Genomic DNA, 19,507 nt, shown 5'->3' on the forward strand with positions numbered 1-19,507 from the left:
ATGGCCGTTGTCTACACATATCCCACCCCTTCCTCGGCAAAACGTCGACATGTGAATACATTGTGCCAATCATGTGGTGTGATGTGAATACATTGAGCCAATCATATGTTGTGTTGTGACGACATCGTGCCAATCATGTGTTGTGATCTCGCCGCTGGAGCAAGATTGGTGTCGTGAAGCCTTGGCGCCGCCAAGCAGTTCGACCCAAAGACTGTGCCCGATGAGTGCCCATAAAACGTTGGTATATGGCCGCCGAGTGGAGGGACTTGCCTAAAAGGACTTTGGTTATTATAACATATGCTATTATATATGCATATATATTAATTAGAAAAAATCCTCATCATCACTCTTCCATCAGACACCAATTTTTAAGCAAATATCAAAGTGTAGGCTACTCTGAAAAGCCCTTGCAGGCCGCATAAAATGACATGGCCTTGAGTTTGACACATGTGCCCTAGATCATCTTCCAAGTACACAAGGAGAGAGACTGTCGAAGAACAGTCTGGGGAGGGGGTGGGGGTGATAGGCAGTGAGGGGCCTTGAGTCTTATTTACTAGCTGAAGGACCCATTCATGCTCTTATGCAAGAAGCATAGAAGTCCAAGCTCTTGCATAAAGTAAAGAGCAACTCAATTTGTGAGCCAGCTCTAAGTGAGGTGATAAATCCTAAACACACATACAAACTGACACGAGCTGATGTCTAACACTATCAGGATGGATGAGGATCCGGATTGCAAACGCTGTGTGAAGACACATAGAAATCAAAGACATGGATCTACACTGCCCCTGTGTGTTCATGAGGGAGAACTACAATGTCTTTTGGGCTCAGTATGGAATTATTAGTGTGTACAGGTTTTAACTGTCCTTTCTTCAGTGGTGTCAGGGTCTGTACATTCTCAAGTCTTCATTGAGCTGCCAATGACTGCTTAGGAAATACTTTTGCTGATGTCGATTTAAGTGACTATAGGCAATGTGGCTGTTGTTGAGGTGTTTCACAGCTCTAGATTTGTATCAGTTCAATGAGAGGCAAGTCATAAATAGTAATGGAAACTGAGCACAAATGTACATGACCTTTATAGGGTGAGGATCTTATGGCTCTAATTTTGCTAGGCTTAATGTCTTCATTTAGCCTTCCACCACCCTGAGCTGTTCATGATGTGAACTATGAGCTAACCCAATCATTTTCAATACCAAGGCTCATTAGATGCTGTTCTGGCCTAATAGCAAGCGCAACAAAACATGCAAGTACTGGCTAAGCAAACAACAAATCATGAAATTACACATACACAAAGCATAAAATAAATGAAAACAAATACTATCTGCATAGTTATTGTCAGCATTTGTGAAATAATAGAAACAGTATTGTTATTAATAGAAAATGGAAGCTCAATATGCTTGTGAATGACAGCATATTAGCCTTGGCTAACCTAGCCCAATCACAGCTAGTAGCCTCACTCAGAAACTCTTACATCCACTTCGATTACTCTGTCCAGGCTTGGAAGGAGAGGGACGGACAGATATCAGTATTTCTCTCAAATTCTAATTGCAGGCTCCACTACCCTATTGGATTGTGCATACGTCTGTTTTCCATACACTGTTTGCTGTGTCATACTTATGCTTTAGGAGAAAGGAGGAAGTTAATTGTGCAAATAAGGAGGTTGTGAACTTTCTTTCCCAAGACAAAGGGAAAAAATGACAACTTTCAACATCGAATTGATTGTCCTAAGCATTGACCTATTCTGACAGCTGACCTGTCAGTAAGGTCATGATCCACTTGAGTCACACTTCCATGCATGACTTTGCAGTTACACAAACCAGACCAAGCTGAATTGAAAGCTATTTTCTGTGAGTCAGAAGAAGAAACGGTTTGTTTCAGAGAAGTGCCAGAGGGCTACATGCAAATATAAATACTCCCAATTTATATCCAACTTTCAGTTTACAGACTGGTACAACCAATTCCAATCCACATAATTTATTTTTTTACCAGAAAATACAGTATTGCATTAGATCCAGCACTGGGAGTTATAAATCTCAACTGGGCATTCATGAAGTGTTGTTGTAAAAAAAAAAGACTACAGAGATGGTCTGACTGATGTCATCCTGATGCCACAGATAAGAGATAAAGCCACCATAGCACTGTGTACTCAATATAGCCTCCATTACATCGAGGCTCTAGATTCATACCACACCAGGCGCTTGACAGAACCCTCATCACAATCGGGCGATTTGGAGCATCTGAAAGGTTGCAACCAGTACAACTGTCTTCTGTATGTGACTGTAAATGCAGGAGACCAAAAAAACAGTCCTCCAGTTGATAAAGTTGCCTGAACCAGTGACTAGACTAATTCTCTACGGTCATTGCATTCTCAGTACACAGAGACAACCACTGGGTGTCACTCAAGGGATGGGTCCACTCCGATTACCCTTAGATAGATCTACTGTGCACAAAAGAAACGCTTCCAGTTCAGGCCAGTCGGTACAACTGAACAAATGAAACAGTCACACTCTGCATGTTGGTTCAGTCAAACTGATCTTTGTTACCAAGTTCCTTTTTCTTGGTTCATGCGAAATGTGTGCTCCTCTTTCTGTCAGCTAAGTTTAGTGGCTCCTCTCTGCTTCGGTCTTCCTCTGGTCAGTTAGAGCGTGGCTATCTGTTCTGCTGATCTCTCCCTTTCCGGCCGAAGCCTGTCCTCTTCTGAGGGGTCTGAGACGGAGACTGGGAGGGAGAGGAGGGGGGAGCCATAGATCCGGATGAAGAGGAATTGGAGATGGGGGGATCGATGAGGGGGTGCCGGGAGAGGAGCTCGTGGAAGACATTGTTCATCTGCTGACACACCTCCTGTGTGTGTGTGTGTGTGTGTGTGTTAGAGGGGAAGAGAGGGGGGGTGCGTATGTGTGAGTGACAAAGAGAAAGAGAGGGTAAGAGAACAAATGTGATCATCTATAACTGCCAATTACGCCTTTGAAATATGACTGTGTTTTTCCAAACGTTTAAAAAACAAAACTCTTACTTTGTCCACCTTAATGACCATGTTGTCTGGCTGCCCCAGCTCTCCTCCAGTGGACTTCCTGCCGTGTGCTCTTAAAGCAAGACAAAGAGACCAATGTCACACACCAGACCGTGACCACACAAGATCAGGAGCCACGCCTGTCCCCACAACCCACAACAGCTTGACACAAACACAAATGAAAGACCAGCTTGTCTCAGCACAGAGGGACAAGAGTGAGCCACATCATGTGACGAGAAATGCTCAACCGCTCGCTTTTTTTTTCCTTTTTTTATGTTTCCAACTGCAGTGGTTGCAAAAAGTGCAACTGGCTCTGCAAGAATAGTGTCCAAGGCAGAGATAAGCACGGCCATGTTTACAAACACGTACTGTAAATGCTTCCGAATGACATCTGGGGATTTCGCTGGCCGGATGATGTGGGCCTTTGGCAGGGACAGGGAGGCCTTTCCGTGGGCGCCGCTGACCCCGAGTGACCCGGCCCTCTCACGGCAGGCCTTGAGTCTGCACGGGGAGCAAAGGAGGGACAGTGAGGCGTGAAACATACAGTATGGAACAGAGGACTGCACTGTGAGGAGTTGTGCAGTACCGTGGGCTTTGGTCCACCTCGTCAAGATCTCCAGTGCTGTTCCTCTTATCAGATGTTCTTTTAGTAGCCTCGAGACTGCTACATCAGATAGATGGGGGGTAGAGAGAGAGATAGATAGAGAGAGAGAAACTGTTGAGTTAGACAGTCATAGTTAGATAAGAGTCCAAAGGATATGACATAGAAATCCACTCAACAAACTCAGACTTAAGCTAAATCACAGGTAGCATGAGAGAGAGAGAGAGAGAGAGAGAGAGAGAGAGAGAGAGAGAGAGAGAGAGAGAGAGAGAGAGAGAGAGCAGGTCTGAAGAGGACGTTGCTGTGTTACCTTGTGATGTTGATGTACTTGTGTGGTATGAGCCCCTTGGTGCCACTGGCCTCTCCCCGCCACCACTCGTCTGAGGGCTTGCTGTGGAGGAGGAGCTGCTCTCCCTTCCTGAAGGACAGCTCAGTGGATGAACGGGCAGTGTAGTCGAAAAGTGCAACTGCCTCCAGGTCTAACAAACAAACAAACAAACAAACAAACAAACAGTCAGTTAACAGATATTGTGGATATATTCCCGTATAGCAGAACCCTATCTTGTTATATATGACTATGTGTGCCCCGCCTTACCTTCTCTCACTGAAGGGCTGTCTAGATCCCCTTCTGCCTCGTCAACATTTTGTTCACTGTGGGGAGAAGACACACACACACACACACACACACACACACACACACACACACACACACACACACACAATTTACTGTATACCATTCGTCACTGTTATCTTCTCCTTACAGATATCCATTTCTTGATGACAAACCCTCCATTATCTTACCAACATGTTACTTTTGTTCTATTACTCAGTCAGTGATTATTCATAACTTTCCACACAGCACTGGGTGTGTGGGATGCAGAGGTCAGAGGTCAGCGGCAACACAGAGACACATGCAGTGGTATGAGTGCGTGGAGGTGTGAACTGTGCCTACGTGTGAGCTCAGTGTTTATGTCCGGTTCCGTGTTTTTCTTGAATTTCCCCTTGGGGATCAATAAATAAAGTATGTATGTATGTATGTATGTATGTGTGTGTATGTGTGTGTGTGTATGTGTGTGTGTGTGTGTATGTGTATATGTGTCTATCTATGGTGTGTGTGTGAGTAGACTGCGGTACTGTGGAGTGCGGATAGATGTCCCACCAGTCGTCCTGCTCCAGGGTCATGCACTTCTCATAGGCCAGGCCCGGTAGCTCGGCCGGCCCGGGGAAGATGCTCTCGTGCTGAGCGACGATGCTCTTGACCAGCGCGTTGATCTGCTGCAGGGCCGAGGCGTCGCCGGCCTCGGGGCCGCGGATCAGGCTGGGCCCGAAGCACACAGCCAGGTTGTAGGGCTGCATCATGTTCTCGTCGCTGTACTGCGACACGCTGCAGGGAGGCAGGAGCACGCACACGCACACGCACACGCACACGCACACGCACACGCACACACACACAACACACTGAGACCGAGACGGGGAGCAGCCTGTGTGGACTGCCGATGGCCTCGTCCTCCCCTCATTATGAGAATAGGTGTTACCATATCATCAGCACTTCCCACACCACAAAGGAGAACTACAGGGTCAAACCATCTGACTCATGAAAGAGGAGGAGCAAAGGCCTGGCAGAGCCTCCACGCTTAAACCTTTAAATGACACCCGTTTGACAGAGATAGATATGGCACCTACGCAAGAGAACCTGCAGCGTGAGCTTTGCTCAGATGTGCTCTGTTAACACATTGTCTATTTCTCTACATGTTTACAGCATGTGACGCTGAGTGCTTAACCACACGTTGAGGTTTGGGGGGTGTGGTGCAGGCATGTAGTTCATGCTCACTGGGTGACGCGAAACGAAACAGAGTGCAAGACAGGAAGTGCTGGCATACTCACTGATTGAGGAATGCGAAGAGGTATCTCATGACGACGATGACAGGCTTGGGGTAGGAAGATATGACAGCCTTGATCTGCGCACATTTCTCAGACTCATTCTCAATTACTTCATAGAGGAGGAGAGATCAAAAACTGATCAACCAAACCACATCAAAACAACAGTGTAAGAGAAGCATTGTGCACCCACATGATCAATCAAACATAAGTTAAAAAAAAACAGGCAAGATTAAGAAAGGGCAAAACATTGAAAGAGCTATTAGAGTTTCTTCTTGAATGAGAAAGCAGCACTGACATGTAAATTTAGTTCCGTTTTTTCTTTGAATGTCTCCACTAAAATGAAAACCTCTCGCTAATCCATAGGAATGAAACCGAGATAGGTGACAGATGAGCCAATAAGGCCTTATATGTAGGTGAACAGTAAAGATGTGTGTGTGTGTATGTGTGTGTGTGTGTGTGTGTGTGTGAGAGAGAGAGTTAAAGAGAGAGAGAGTGTGTGTGTGTGAGTGTGTGAGTGAGAGAGAGAGAGAGAGAGAGTGAGTGAGTGTGTGTGTGTGTGTTACACAAGCCTTACAGCCACACTCCATCAGCTGGCTAAAGCTCTCCTCAGGGAACAGTGGCTGCTCCAAAGTTCTGAAGTACAGCTTCAACACGCCGGCCACAGAGTCAATGTCTGACACGCCATCTGCCAGCGGGTCATCACCTACACACACACACACACACACACACACACACACACACACACACACAGGAACAGACACACACACACACACACACACACACACACGACAGAGGGAGAGGTATGGAGAGCGTTAGTAGTGTAAATAAACACCAAGATAACTACATTGATAATTAGATAGAGGGATGGAGAGTTCATGTCCATACCATTCTCAAAGGCATCTCTCAACGAGTTGATCTCCAGCTGCAGCCCAGGCACACGGAATATCCCCTCATGATGCAAACCTAACACAGGACAGGAGGGTGTAGTGTGCGTGTGACGTGCATGTGTGTGTGTGTGCGTGTGTGTGTGTGTGTGTGTGCATGTGATGTGCGTGTGTGTGTTCATGTATACAGGGGGAGATAGACAAGGTAAAAGCAGAAGCACAGACACATTGACATTAGCCAGACCCATGACACAGCAGAGGAGAGGAAGAGATCAGAGGAGCGAGTAAAAGCACAAACAAACGTTATGGGGAAGTACGAGCAGGAAGGAGAGGTAAAAAGATGCACACCAGAGAACTATCTAGCAGGATAAGTGGCACTTCCTTTTTCACTGACTAAAAACGACAGGAGGTTGTTGTTTTTTTTGTCATGGTAGGTTTACCGTTCAGGTTGATGAAACGAATGCAGCTCTTCACCACAATAGGGATGTCCTGCTTGGAAGCCTGGGTGAAACAGACGCAAGAGAGCAGGCCACAATTATTTTAGAAAACTGCATAAAGGACTAAGACGAACAAATGCTGGATGTGTTTCTGAAAAGCTTTAACACATATCTGTGTATGATACAAACATCACATTTTACCAAATCTTCCAACCACTAAAGATTATTCCTCAAAGAGAATTCCATTCAATTCGTCTGATGAATAGTATGCAGTGTACCTGGATGAAAGAGAGCAGGTTTCCAGTGAAGAGCTTCTGGTTAACTTGGGCTCCTGAATGACTCCTCCGATTGCTTCGCTGGTGTCTCAGAGACCTTCTAGTGCGCATGCTGACAAACAAAACACAGACACAGGTGTGACTGACATGAGGAAATGCCTCAACCGCGGTCCAACAGTGCTAACTTTACACACCACCTGCTTGTAAAAATGGTTTAACTCGTCCCCCAGTCTCTCTCTAAGTGTTAAGCGTTGGAACCATTTGAAATAGCTAATAATGGCATTACTTGAGCAAGCAAATATAAAATCTAATATTTTGTATGGACTAGTACTATGAATACAAAAGCTAAAAGAGTTTGTCTTTTGTTAACATACCTGGCATCGTTCCCACCATTAGCCTTGGCTGTTAAGAGAGAGAGGAAACAGTGGTAAGAAAAATGATTAGTTTGGCATAAACAGTTACAGAAAGTAAAACAGTGAGGTCTAAAATGAGGATTCCATGAGTTCTTAATAATTCATGAATTGCTGTGGTGCGGTACGACTGAGCTGGGTCTCAGTCCAGCGTCCAGAGACAGACGCACAGATAATTGGAAAGGGTCAGTGAAGTAGCGTGTGAGGATCACAGCTGCGATGGTACCTTTCTGTAGGGCCACCTGTAGAAGGTCATGCTTGGCTTGGAGTTTGGATATCATGGAGGTGAAGTGGAGTTGTTCCTTCACTTTCTAAAACAGGAGATATATTGTTACCATTAGGCTGCCTCTTGGATTCAGTTATTTACTCAACCAGGTGCATCTGTACATGTTGGCATTAATGTCAAAGGTGGAAGTGAAAATCCATAGCAAAGCAAAGTGTGCAGCTGAGAAATATTCCCCCTCTTGTCTCATCCCAATTCCATGTCCAATTTAAGATCAACTTAAGATCTCAAAATGCTGCACTTTTCTTCTCAATCTATTATTATCTTGCCTTATTTCTCCTAAGGGTACTTTGAGAGAGACATGCAAGATCTCAAAAAGAGCTTTTTTTCTTGTGAGATAAAGAAACAACATTTGAGACAAGACATCTTCCTTTGGGATGTACAGTGTGTTACTAACTGCTATAATATGAGGAGCTATAAAGGAGGCCTTCATTTGGGGGAAGTGTGTGGCTGATACAGTACCTGTTTGTTACAGCTGATTTTCAAAGTTATGAATGTTCTTGATCTCAGCTACTTTGTGATCAGAGAAGAAAACTCTTTGGTAATCACGTGCAATTTAGGAGAACTAGGGTAAGATAAACTGCTTTATGAATGGTAAGGACAGTGTCTCCGTTTTTAAGATTACAAAGATAAAAACATTACTGTACATGTTTTGGAGGTATTTACGCATCTGAACTGAAAATGTCCCTGTATTTTGTCTCAGAAATCGGGTCACCTTAAGCTATAATCAATTCAGTTTAGCCAGGAAGCAGGAAATTAGATGTCATCTTCACCAAACAAACACAAACTGTGAACCAGTCACCAACTACTACTGTACACTTTAGCCTGATCTAAAGATCTAGAGCAGTTAGCTGTGAAACATGTCATGCTTTTCATCCATCTCCTCCACAGCATTTCCTGCCTAGACCTGCTGCAAGTTTACTGCAATATGTCTCTATCTATTGTTGTGTTCTCTTAGGAATAGAGGCATGTTTTTCACCTGTCACAAATCAGCATGGCTACCTGAACCTCATCCTCATCCTCGTTTCAGCAGCATGCATGAATATCACATATTCACATATCACAGCAGATTTAATTTGGCAAGACCAAGCCTAAACTACTAAATCTGTCAGTGGTTTCCCAACTAAAGTATAAGTAAGGGATAATGCCCGACGAGGTGTCCATTATCAGAAATAAATGGACGACGCGGAGGCGTGCTTCTGTGAAGTCCATTTATACTGAGTAAAACAAAAGAAAAGATATCTGCACACTGTTTCTAAAGCTCCCAGTTTAATGGTGGTGGGTGATGCACAACGTTTTGACCACTCAGGTCTTCGTCAAAACGTTGTGCATCACCCACGTTGTGCATCTTTTCTTTTGTGATCCGTCAAATTACCATTCTGAAACACAGTGGATCAGAGATAAAGAACAGTGTATTTATTGAAGGAACATTCATCTACACCGAAATCCACTCACTGTGAAGTAGGCCCCCTCGGTTTCCTGCAGACTGGCTCTGCGCTTGGCTAAGCTGGGCTCCTGGCTCTGGCTAGCCGCGTGGTCCTGGACAGCACCCAAGTCCTCATCACCAATAAAGGTGAGCATGATAGAGCGAGCTTCCTGTAGTGTCTCACTGATCTGGCCACAACAGAGAAGGGGAAAGATGTTTAAAAGAACATGCATGTTGTGGTCAAATAAAACTGAAAGAGAAAATGATGAGTTAAAAATGAATCATCTTAAAATTGATGTCAGAGACTACAGTAAGAGATTCACTGTTGAATCTTTATTGTAGTAGTATTTATTGTTACCTAAGATCTCCTTTGCAATGTAGCTTGAATGTTATTCTTCATTTTGTAAGTGGCTTTGGGTAAAAGCATTTGCTATATGAATAAATGTGAATGTAAATGTAAGAGACGTTGCATGTAGTTTGCATGTGAGTACCCCTTCTGTGTCCTTGGTGAAATTGTCAAGTCTGGACTCCAGCTGTCTCCAACGAGTTTCCAGCTCATCCTGCATGTCACATTCTGCACTGACCTCACACACCTGGACAGAGGTACACAAAGTCAAATCAGCTACACACACACACACACACACACACACACGATGAACACAGATATCAGCCATAACATCCACTTGCAGTTCAGCTACAACAAAATACAAGCAGACTGAAGACAGGTGTAAATGCCGACAAAGATGGCAAGACGAAAGAGATGGTTAAAGATGGTAAATATCTACCATGAGAAAGATGGCAAAATCGCACGAGAACACAAGAAGACTGTGAGAGACAGACAGAGGGAGACACAGGGGACAGAGACAGGGGTGGCAAGTACAGTAGAGGCTCACCGGGTCTCCCTCGTGGGGCAAGTACTTAAAGCTGAGGGGCAGGCAGAAGGTGCTGTCGTGGGCCTGCAGCAGCGTGTCCCGGTCCTTGACCTGGTCCAGGGTGGCCACGACATCGCTCAGCTGCTGCAGCTGGCTCCCCAGGCTCTGCTGCACGCGGGTCTGGCCTGACATGAAGCCCCGCAGCACCCGTGACACCCACGAGTGGTAACCCACATCGCTAGTCTGACAACACACACAGCACACTTCAGCATTTATTCCCCCCAACTGTCAACAGACCAAACTGGTCGTAACATGTCATAAAAATAGGGCACATATCTTTTATGGTAAGGTATGAACTAAAATTGTATGTGTGTTTTAACAGTACAAAATTAACACGTAGGGAAAAGGCACCATAGGCCGTACGGAAAGCAGAATATCCGTCAAGGGCACTCACATCGATGAGGTTAGAGATGTCCTGGAGGTAATATTTGTTCATTGACGAGTTGGCAGCAGCTAGATTCAGCAGGTATTCATTGCGGGCTTTAGTGCACTTGAACTGTATTTCCTGAACTTTCCCCTGTCTCTGCACACAAACACACGCACACACCAGGATTTGTACAGTCATACCATTCTGTGGCATTCTGCAACACACCCACACAAAATCACTGGTACAATGTCACATGCTAAGCTGAAAGCGGTGCTTGCAGTGCTCTCAGTCGGAAAAAAAACACAATCCACACACCCTGCAACCTTGTCGCCCACTGAAAAGTTACATCCAAAAAGCTACTACTATCTCGTCCTCTCTAGACCACTATGTGTCTCAAAAGGCCACTGTGTGGCAAAGACAGGAGCCAAGATAAGTGATTACAAAAACGGCGCTGTACTTTCTCGATCAGCTTCTCCACTTTTCTGGCCGTCCCCTTCGGTTTCTCCTCCAGCTTCTCTGCCTCCTTCAGTTTCCCCTCTGCAGACAGAAACTCTGTGTGGTACTGGTGGTAGGTCTTCAGCGTCTGCAATTCACCCAACACAACACAAAAGCAGAAATAGCATCACGCGCGCTGCGCTGCAAGTGGACACATAGCCGCCCCCCGTGCCTGCCGCACGCCGTCGCTGTGGGAAGCGGGATCTGAGACTTACGGTCTGCATCTCTGTGGTGACCTTGAGGAGCTCCTCTTGCACCATGCTGCAGGCCTCTCTAGTCTGAAGACAAAATACGAGAAAAGAGAAAAGAAGAGGCGGCGATATGAGAGAATAATGAGAGATAAGAGAAATACACATGTTTAACTCTGACGTGTCGCCTTGGGGGCTGGTAGTACACAGAGGACACCATGAACCCAAAATGGCGCCCTACTGAGAGCTGACTGCTGGGTGGCGTCGAGTTGTTTTTGTTGTTGTTGCTGGTGGGGGGTGGAGGTGGGGGAGGGGGAGGTGTGTGTGTGTGTCCGTACCCGTTTGGCTAAGCGCTGTGTGTGCTCCAGACACAGGGACAGGTTCTGGGGCAGGCTGGTGCTGCAAATCTCGCTGATGACGCCGTGGTCGCGGCTCTCCTGCCGGGTCTGACCAAGGAGCACCAGCCAGCACTGCAGCACAGACTGACCGCTCTGCTCCTTCCTGAGAGCGAGAAGAGAGAGAATAGAGGGAAAAATAGTGTAAGATAAAGTGAAACAAGCAGAAGTAAGAGAAAGGGAGAGAGAGAGAAAAAAAGAGAGAGAAAAAAGTTAGTAGGTCAGTAATAGGAGCAGAAGTTACAAAACAGCCAGTTGACAAAAATAGAGAAAACAGAAACCACGAGAGAAGTAGTGCTACTCTCAAGGACTTACAGCTCACTTACCGATAAATATAGAGGCCAAACCACACACAAAGGGCCCAATTCACAGCAAACTAATTCAACTAGGCATTTTGATAACTGAGATGCCTTGAAGCATGCGCTGGGTGCACTGTACCTCTTTATTCTGGAGCTGAAGCGCTCAGCCAGCTTGTCCAGGGAGCGAGCATACTCGGCCTCGATCTCCCCCCGCCTGCGCAGGTAGTCACTCAGGTCCTGTAGCACCTGTGTCTTCTGCTCCAGCTGCTGGTCAAACACCCTCAGCTGCTCCACCAGCTGAGATCGCACCTCTGAGAGAGAGAGAGAGAGAGAGAGAGAGAGTGTGTGTGAGTGTGAGTGTGTGAGTGAGTGAGTGAGTGAGTGTGAGTGAGTGAGTGAGTGAGTGAGTGAGTGAGTCATATCAAAATAGAGGGGGAGAGAGATACTGATTAAGACAAAGGTTCACATTTACCACAACTTGGGAACATTTATGGTAATGTTGGTAGTGGTGGAAGTCAGCAAATCTTTAGCAGGGATGACCAAATAACTACTTAGAAAGCTGAAGAAAACAAATTTCCCACTTTGGAAAGGAAAATGAAAGTAATCATGGAACTAAAATGATTTAAATGAAAATGATTTAAAAGCTAAAACTACTATTGTGTGTTCCAAATGATAACACTCATGGACATGTCCCAGAGAAACCACTCCAGTCCACAACCACAACAGAAATTCATTCTTTGGACTGATTTATTTTTATGGGCTTTGGAGTTGGAATAGTTGACTCCGCAGGAGTAAACAAAAGTGGTCTGAAGTCAGAGATCACACTTAAGATGAAAGCTCTATTAATACAAGATGACAAGATCAACTGTAAATCATGTGGCAGAAGCCTTTCTGTTGACAAGTGTAGTTGACTATATTTAAAGACACGGGGGTGTTCTACGTTCTATTTTAGTTGACATGATGTAGACACACATTAAACAACCAAATGAAGGACACCAGAGCACAGATGATTGAGAGAGGAGACACCATGAAAACCGTGACAAGACACGGAGACCGTACCTTTGATTTGGGCGTCGTAGTCCTGTGCGCCCACTTTGTCTCTCTTCAGTTTCACATGTGATGCCATCGTTCCACTGACGGGCTCGAACTCTGGTTTGAAGAGGTGACAATTCAGAGATATACACTCAGCCATTACTCCGAGCTTCTGCAGCTCAGTCCCACTGTCTATGCCTTCTTGTGAATGGGCATATATGACAACATGCATAACCGGGCTATTGTCCTACACCAGCTCCAGACTGGGGCTTCATTCCTGGGGTCTATTTATGTAGGTATTGCCCCACATGCAACACTCTAGTTGCAAAGCTGCCACTGGAACAACCCTGAGCAGACTAGAGGAATTTGCAGCATGCCAACTGTGTTTTACTGGCTCCAAATTTAACTCCACACTCAGAATCACACAACTCAAACCCCCAATTTGAAGCCATCAAAGTATCTTCTTAAAAATCAGGGAGGTTTCCCCGTCAGAGTGGAAGCCGGGGTTTGGGGTGTGTAGTCGGGCTCGTGCGCGCGGGGGTGCAGTGTATCGTGTCCGCCGCGACGAGCAAAGCTGCAGAATCTCAGCATGCCAGGCTAATTATAGCGCCTGCGCATGCATGAGTAGAAATAACAGAAGGGGGTGTTTGTCCTCAGAGCTGCAGGTGCTGCAGAGTGGCGAGGCTGCAGGAGGCCTCCCACACTTCCAGTGAAAGTCAAAGCCAGGCCACCGGGGCTGAGGTGGAGCCTACACTGTGCACAGTGGATTCTTAAGGTGTAATCACAGCACAAGCGGTGAGGTGCTCTGTGTACAGCCTTGGTTTCTCTTGCTGTGACCTTCTACTCAAAAGCCATGAGATCAATATTGAATGAGGCCTGCTGTCAGCGTGGCAGTGTTCTGCCATCAGCAGTTTTTGGCTTCTGATGCCCTCTCTGGCTCAGCACCTCAAGACAAGGAGCGCTACGGCCGAGCGAAAAGGGAAGATGACCAGCTTCCTGTGCGTGGAGGCAGGGTGGGGTGCAACGAGGACGCGGCCGTGTGTAACACACACAAACTCATCCTCGTCATGTATGAGCTTTACTGCCCTTTCACTCAGTCTTCCCCAGTCATTCTCCCCACTACTTCCCCTTTTGACAACCAAAAGCGAAAAGACATATTTGATGAAGAAAGTAGAGAGCAGAACAAAACGCCACACTGTTGTGGCTTCATTTAAAGAGTTTCCGAGATGAATGCTGAGGCCAGCCTGCGGGCAGTATCTCTGCCTACAACCCCCCCACCCCCTTCCCTCCCCCCCTCATACCAGCTCTGTGATTCCTGCCAGCCAGCAGCCTTCCTGTTGATGGGCGTTATCTCCCTCATGACTGGGTCACCATGGCATCAGTGTATCATAAAATCATAACTTATCCAGGCTTTTAGTGGGATTTTATTGCCCTCTGGATAGAACGATTTAATAAGCACGCAGTCTCATGGGGCACATACACTCTCCATAGCGTAAATGTCTAAATGGCAAATAAAAATTCTATGAGGTGACTACTACTCATCTCAATACTACTAATAAAATCATCCTTTTACAGTAGGCTAGTTATATCAACCTCCCAGACATTAGTGCACCTCCACTATATACTGTCTCCACAGAAACATCAATATGGAATATAAATGAATTAACAAATGATACATTAAAACTTACCAGTACTAAGATATCAAAACGTCCTCTTGTCTCTCAACGGTAATCTCCCAGGTAAGGCCTACTCCTCCCAGACGACACAGTCGATGCACACAGAATGGCAAAACACATGTGCACGGGAGGAGAGAGGGCTGTCCTGCTCTATTTTTGCCCACTTCGCCCTCTGATCGTTGCGCTCAGCTACTGCCGGTTCCTGAGAGAACCGAGTGTGTTAGGTCACACCTCCCCTCCCTCTCTTACTCGCTCACTCCCTCCCTCCGTCGATCTCTCTCTCTCTCTGGCAGTTTCACACTGCTGAGAGAGACAGGCAGCGATAGACTACTTTCTGGTTCTCCTCCACTCTATTTGGCCTGTGTGCCGTTACACAGCTAATCTCCTTCTAAAGCAACATTACTGATATAGTATCTCATACACATTCGCACAACATGTAGTCACTAAGCAGATCTTGTCAGAGGAAATGACATCTTGCTAAAGGTATGTACTTTTACACTCTCCGAGGTCCCTGGGAATTGAGTCCATAAAGTATCATGAGTAATAGCAAAATGCCTCATCAGTCATGGTACACAACCCCTCACTAATATCTCCTTTATGTGTATTCTGCTGTAGTCTACATTAAATATCATAATTGCTAGTTTGTTGCCAGGACCAGCCATGCCACACAGATGAATTTTCCATTTACACATTGTAGCAGACTGTAGCCAAAGATATTAGGACAATTCACACAACGCACAAGGGACAGTGTAATGATGCGTCATGCGCTTAGTCACTGTCCATCAGGGGTCTATCAGGACACCTGGGTTTTGCTTTTTCTTCTACGACTTTTCTCCCTCTCTTCTTGAGGTCAGCCTCGCTATTGGTTGAGACAGGGTAGTTTGGGAGACTACTTAAAAGCGGATTTCCTTGAACCATGCTCTCCAGAGTGACAGAAGTTTGCAGTGTTGTTTAGTTTGAACTAAATGCATTGCTTGAAAAGTTTATTTGAATCTATTCACGTGTGGTATTGAGACCTAAGCCTCTTGTTAATAGTTCAGCTCCCACTGGCTTGTCTAGCAAAGCACTGATGGCTTTGTAATTCCCTATTTCTTATATTTCTATTTATAAACCAACCAAAGCAACACAACTTTAAGACTTAATTAAAGATCCAAATTAAAGCAGGCTCAATCTAACTTAGGGGGTGGCGTAGTCTGCCACACACTACGGGACAGGTCAAGTGTGCTACTGTCTACACCACTTAGAATTTGAATTTCAGGGAGATGAAATTAAACATCTTTCGACTCCCCGGTGTCATTCTCCGTGACTGTGCGAGACAGATACTCAGTGCTCGCGTAGCTGGTGGCTAAAGGGGAAGTGTGGAGCCAGTGCGAGCGCAGTGCAATGCAGAAAAGCACACCGTCAAGCAACGCTGCAACAACGTGCAGCACAGCAGGCTGCAAGGCCAAATGTGTGACAACAGCAGAGCTCTGACTAATCTATAAGCCAACAAACATGACACCAATGGAAACAACACACATATAAAAAAGCTAGGCATCATTTATAGCTCACATATGAAGAAATACTAAGACTTGAAAAAAAGCTGCAATAGTTGGACTGCTATTGAAGCAGCAAAAGAGTACTATTGATTGTGAAAACGGTAAGAGCTTGAGCATCATTCTGCATGTGCATGCTGGTTCTTGTCCTGTCGAGGCACTTCTGTGACAGTCACCCCCCACCCCCCCTGTCTCAGCCACCCTCCTTCCTGTGCTGAGACTTCCTTCCTCCCCAAGACCACTTGAGATTACTGCCATTCAAGGTGAAAAAACATCTGAATTAATGCTTTTTCTGAGCTACAACATTGATGTCAGCTTCAGTCTCTGAAATATGTCATTAGTACAGGTATACTGGACATGGCTGGTTTCTCAGCCCCCGAGGTTTGTTCATGATCTTCCCCCTTCCCCTTTCATTGACAGATTTCAGAATCAATCCATTTGTATTGTTTTTCAACTTCTGGGGGGAAAAAAGAACATGTATGTAGGGATATTTACATTAATCAAAAACGTATCTCATCATCTAATGCATGGCATACTTCTTCTACATTAACTTGCCTAAATCTTTAGGAAGAGGCGGCGTGCACATATCAAACATGTATACTAATGAGGCGCCCCCTAAGCCATATATCAAGAATAAGTTGCATTTTTGCACTAAAAGCGTATACATGTACTACTTTCTATTGCACATGCACATGACAAGCTTACACATACACTACACTTTCTTCCACATGCAAATGAAAAGCTTGCACATAAACCAACTTTCTCTTGCACATCCCTGTCAAAAGCTCACACACACACACTACTTTTCCTTCGCACATAAACCACTTTTGTCCTGCACATCTGCGTAAAATGCACACACTGCATGCAAAGGCAAGTTGTCTGGCAAGTTTTCTGCTGTGCATATGAGTAGTTGAGACATTTAGAATCGTAGGTAATACTTTTATTTTTACGCACAATGCAGTTTGAGCTGATTTGCTTAAGTCAAGTCTGCTGAGAGATCCTTTCTTGCCAATTAATTTCCATGCTATAAGAAAAATAACATAACGTATAAAAATAATGTTTATATGTACATTAGGGTGGTCCTTATTTTGATAGAAAAAATGAATACCTGATTTTTTATGCTCTGACCCCCTGAATGTTATAGTTGTTGAAAAAAACATTATTTGCAAAGTTTTATGAGGTTTGTAGAATAGATACTGTAGCTCAATTGACTTAAAGTTAGTTAAAAGTCCATGGCATTTTGATGGGCAACAAATATCAAAAATATCATTATGGTCTGAGGTAACATTTTCTTTCTTCTGCTGTGTTTCTGACCTTCTTTTGGCGTTCTTTTTCAAAGCTGTCCATTCTGTGAACAGTTTTTCAACCTTCTTTATTATATCTCGCTTGTGGCGCAGAGGAATTCTTGCCCTATCCCAGAATTCCTCCACTTTCTCTGGTGTTCTAGTAGCAACTAACCTAACTGTCTCCTTCTGCTGCAAATGACAATGGAGGAAGTAGCAAAGGACCTGCTGTTTAGAAGGCAGCTTTGCTCCTGTAATAGTATCCTGAGTTTATCCAATATATTATCCAACTTTCTTCTATTTGATGCCATGAATTTAGTTCACTCCGCATCTCCAACCCATCTGGGATGCTTCCGTTAAGAGTGATTTCAGCACAGATGAATTGCAGGACGGGAGTTTCATAGATTGGCGTAGTGTAGAAGCGACTGTGAGACTGTTCTCAGCGTCTATCTCCAGACAAGTCTTATCATCCATGCAAGGATTTTGGGATTCTGAAACACCTCTCAATGGATCGATCCCAGATGGATGAGTGGAGTGATTTCAGCACCAGATTGTATGGTAGTCAGTGTGCAATACTGCCATCTATCAATTAACAGAGACAAACGTTATGAAATTTTCAGTGAAAGTCTAAACAAGTGAGATACCTGAAGGGTAATGGGAACAAAAAAAACAGCTAGCCATAATTTATTGAAAACTGGTTAATGTGGTTAAAAAAAAAAAGAAATAAACTTAGGGGTTCAGACTTCAGCTGTTTGTTTACATGAGTTATATTTTAGGCTCTTCAAAGCAGCCAGTTTTTGATATGATGACAGCATTTTACACTCTTCCTCAACCAATTTAACATTAGACACTGGGAATGCTTTTCTGACCGTCCTGAAGGAGTTCCCATACGGGTTGTACGGGTGTGTACTAAACAACACCTAAAAGAGTAGGTGTTTCAAAACGTTTGACGAGTAGTGTATATGAGTAGACCAGAGACTGGCAGAAAGTGTGTTTAGAAATTACATACCAAACCTCACCATGGATTGTGACAGAACACTGTAAACAGGAGCCCAACAGTGCAACCTTGTGGTGAAGAAATGAGGTGATCAAGAAAGGTCCAATCTGAGAAAAGCATACGCAATGTCATCATCAGTGGTATGCTAAATAATACATTTATTGACATTAAATTATACACTGCAACACACTCTTCTTAAATTATACACTGCAACACGCTCTTCTTAATCTCAGAAGATGTTAACAATACCAGTACAAGAGGTTACAACATGATCCTACGGCCTACCTGCAAACCAACTTCATTTTAAATCTTGAATGCAAACTGATTTGCAAGGTTAGGCCTACTATTAACTCTAATAAGGTCAATAAATTGTGATCACACCGATTATCACTGCTAGTTGTATTCATTAGGAGCGACTGATGTAATGCACATGAACTATTGCAGGCAGATTTGACATTGGCCATACACTGCTGGTCAGTACCACTAAATCTGATCTTGGACATTTAATTAGTAGGCTGGCTAGCTAGCCTACTAGTAGCCTAATACCTGAATGTGTGGTCGTGTTTTCCACTGAGTGAGGAGTGGCGAATCTGGAAACAGGTTTGAAACGAGAAAGGAATAGAAAAGAAATGCAAAAGCAAACAAACACACACAACTAGATACAAATGCCATAGTGGAAATATGTGTTATTGTGTGCCTTACCCGTCACGTTTTTGGTCAAATCTAATGGCACTTGTGTGCCTGCGGAAAAACCAACTCAGCATGTTATTCCAGTCAATCTGCCTCAGCCATCTGAAATGACTTTGTTGACACTACAATAATAGGCCTAATCATTGCCCCCGAAAAACTCACCTTTTACGAAAGGAGTCACTGAATAATGACAACTAGAAATTCGTCTTCTGGATATTTGTTAAAAACATCCGTGACCATTTGACTCTCAAACATTGATGTCTGGCCCAAGGCTACTTGGATAGATTATGATTTCGCAGTGGTGAAGTGTTAGAAAATATTTCTATATTTTTTCATGAACGCAATTACCTTATGGTATTGGCATACATTTAACGTGAAGGAACTCTAGCGAGTCCGATTGTAGGCTAGGCATAA

General features: G+C 44.6%; 1 protein-coding gene across 3 annotated transcripts; it reads right to left on the reverse strand.

Moving 5' to 3' along the window:
• Positions 1 to 1,056: 1,056 nt before the first annotated feature.
• Positions 1,057 to 19,352, reverse strand: arhgap4a (Rho GTPase activating protein 4a). 3 transcript variants are annotated; one of them, XM_048240462.1, is made up of 25 exons: positions 19,256 to 19,352; positions 18,426 to 18,510; positions 12,940 to 13,029; positions 12,020 to 12,191; positions 11,525 to 11,687; positions 11,214 to 11,276; positions 10,961 to 11,086; positions 10,531 to 10,659; positions 10,098 to 10,319; positions 9,696 to 9,797; positions 9,234 to 9,392; positions 7,722 to 7,806; positions 7,460 to 7,487; positions 7,089 to 7,197; positions 6,814 to 6,874; positions 6,375 to 6,452; positions 6,064 to 6,192; positions 5,493 to 5,598; positions 4,768 to 4,992; positions 4,204 to 4,259; positions 3,919 to 4,087; positions 3,594 to 3,671; positions 3,377 to 3,508; positions 3,011 to 3,080; positions 1,057 to 2,838 (listed from the first exon to the last, which is right to left on the reverse strand). In XM_048240462.1, the coding sequence occupies exons 3-25, from the start codon at positions 13,004 to 13,006 to the stop codon at positions 2,647 to 2,649; spliced, it is 2,721 nt and encodes a 906-aa protein (XP_048096419.1). In that variant the 5' UTR covers positions 13,007 to 13,029; positions 18,426 to 18,510; positions 19,256 to 19,352; the 3' UTR covers positions 1,057 to 2,646. The 3 variants fall into 3 exon arrangements, with proteins under 3 accessions (XP_048096419.1, XP_048096420.1, XP_048096418.1); XM_048240463.1 differs by lacking the exons at positions 18,426 to 18,510; positions 19,256 to 19,352 and adding an exon at positions 14,601 to 14,880 and having other exon boundaries at positions 3,594 to 3,668; XM_048240461.1 differs by lacking the exons at positions 18,426 to 18,510; positions 19,256 to 19,352 and adding an exon at positions 14,601 to 14,878.
• Between the last annotated feature and the right edge of the window lie 155 nt (positions 19,353 to 19,507).

The sequence above is a fragment of the Alosa alosa genome, chromosome 4, assembly GCF_017589495.1.
Source record: "Alosa alosa isolate M-15738 ecotype Scorff River chromosome 4, AALO_Geno_1.1, whole genome shotgun sequence".
Classification (NCBI taxonomy): Eukaryota; Metazoa; Chordata; class Actinopteri; order Clupeiformes; family Clupeidae; genus Alosa; species Alosa alosa.

Bases quoted from the DNA above. Each gene is read 5' to 3' on its own strand.
- arhgap4a (XM_048240462.1), bottom strand. From the start codon at position 13,006: ATGGCATCACATGTGAAACTGAAGAGAGACAAAGTGGGCGCACAGGAC. The intron at 7,198-7,459 runs GTATGTTAACAA...TTTGTTTGTCAG, and splicing joins AATGGTGGGAACGATGCCAG to CATGCGCACTAGAAGGTCTC. The intron at 3,672-3,918 runs GTAACACAGCAA...TATCTGATGTAG, and splicing joins AAGTACATCAACATCACAAG to CAGTCTCGAGGCTACTAAAA.